At 51.6% G+C, this 1,985-nt stretch overlaps 1 protein-coding gene across 1 annotated transcript; it reads right to left on the reverse strand.

Annotated features, from left to right (window-relative positions):
* Positions 1-864: 864 nt before the first annotated feature.
* LOC138391658 (small ribosomal subunit protein eS27-like) lies at positions 865-1,119 on the reverse strand. Its single transcript, XM_069481543.1, has one exon. The coding sequence runs from the start codon at positions 1,117-1,119 to the stop codon at positions 865-867; it is 255 nt and encodes an 84-aa protein (XP_069337644.1).
* Positions 1,120-1,985: the final 866 nt, after the last annotated feature.

Below are 1,985 nucleotides of genomic sequence, written 5' to 3' on the forward strand. Positions count from 1 at the left end.
AATTAGGGGTTGGGGCCATTTGGGGCAAGATCAGCCAGGTGTGAGAGCTCCAGGCTTCTAGGCCCCTTCCTCTGGCTCCCAGACCAGATATCAGGTAAGACCTGAAAGGGCTGCCTCCCTGCCAGCACTTGGCACCCTTCACATTGCCCTGAAATAGCCCTGGCCCCAAACCAGGGTGCTCCAGCCTGACCACTTCTGGGTTTGCTGTGTGGCTCTCGGAGAATCACACCCTTCCCGGGCCTCCCCTCCTACTCTCTCTCTCTCTCCAGCTAGAGCCTGCCTCCCTCAGAAGTTGGGTGGCCCCTGGGAACAAGTCAGCAACAGCCACCCAAGGAAGGGGCGACCTTAGAAGAGGACCCCCTCCCTCCTTCTCTCACTTTCTCTTTTCCTCACACATGTTCATGGCTCATAAACATGCATTCTCTGTATACAAAGCCTTTCCACTGCCATTGAAGTGAGCTCATCACACCATTTCCAGTTGAGAGATGGTGTGCCTCAGAGAGGGGCCTGGCCTTAGATCCTGCAGCCAGAACAGAGGCACCAGGAAGGAAAAATGTCCAAGTCCAGCTGCCAGGCTCTTCCCTCCATATCAGCTCCTCTAGGTGCCAGGGGATGCCTGAAAGGGGAGCTCAGTGTCTACCCAGCCCCAAGTCCTGCCTGGGCTAACTGGGGACCTCAGGCAGCCCTACTGAGGGAAGCCCACTGCCATTAGTCTGCCTCACCCACAGACCCGCTGCTAGGGCAGTGTAGTCACTTAGAGGCTACAATATTGCCTCCCCGAAAAGGGGTGCTCTGCCTTGCTTTTCTTTTTTTTATCCAAAATGTTTATTGGAATGGTTTCCCATTCATTCAAGCAGGGGACTTTTAGTGCTGCTTCCTTCTGAAGGAACATCCTTCTGCAAGCCTTGCTTTTCCTTCTCCAGACTGGCAGAGGACAGTAGAGCAACCAACACACAAAACTACTGTTTGTGCATGGCTGAACAGCGTGGTGATTTTATAGCAGCCCGGGCATTTCACGTCCGTGAAGTAGGAATTGGGGCTGTGCACCAGGCACTTCTTCCTGTGTTTCCTCTTCTCCTCTTCTGGAGAGGGATGAAGGAGATGCTTTGCAAGAGGCATGTTCTCTTGGGGAGGCCATCACTGCCTGAAAACTCTGCCTTGCATTTCTCAGGGGCTCACTTTGCCCTCTGCCTCCAGAGGCCCCTCGCCACTGTCACAGGGGCAGAAGCCCTGCCCTGTGGACCTCTCAGTTCAGATTTGGTTTTGGGGGGTTGTTTTGTTTTGTTTTGTCTTGCTCTGTTGCCCCGGCTAGAGTGCAATGGCATGATCATAGCTATTGCAGCCTCACACTCCTGGGCTCAACGGATCCTCCTGCCTCAGCCTCCCAAGTTGCTGGGACTACAGGTGTATGCCACTACACCTGGCTAATTTTTCTATTTTTTGTAGAGATGGGGGTCTTACTCTTGCTCAAGCTGGTCTTGAACTCCTGAGCTCAAGTGATCCTCCCCCATCGGCCTCCTGGAGTGCTAGGATTACAGGCATGAGCCACCACTGTCAGCCCAGTTCAGATTTGTGTTGGCCCAATATGGAAGCCACTTGTCACATGTGGCTACTGGGCACTTGGAATGTGGCTAGTGCCATATACTGAAATGATAATATTTTAGATATATTGGGTTAAGTTAAAAAATATTATTTGAATTAATTTCACAGTTTCCTTTTACTTTTTAAATGTGGCTATTAGAACATTTAAAAGTACATATGTGGCTTGCATTATATTTCCACTGGGCAGTGCTGCTCCAGACAGCAATAGCCCCTTAGCCCTGCCCAGCATTTTGTGTAACCTCATTGTAAAACCTCTGTGAGGCCAGTGGGCTGGGGGTTGCCTGCCTCCATTTTACAGATGGGGAAGGTGAGGCTCTGTGAGGTCAAATGACTTAGTCAAAGTCATACAGCCAGGCAGAGGGGGAAGCCCAGGCTTTCCTGAC

Source organism: Eulemur rufifrons, chromosome 9 (genome assembly GCF_041146395.1).
Source record: "Eulemur rufifrons isolate Redbay chromosome 9, OSU_ERuf_1, whole genome shotgun sequence".
Classification (NCBI taxonomy): domain Eukaryota; kingdom Metazoa; phylum Chordata; class Mammalia; order Primates; family Lemuridae; genus Eulemur; species Eulemur rufifrons.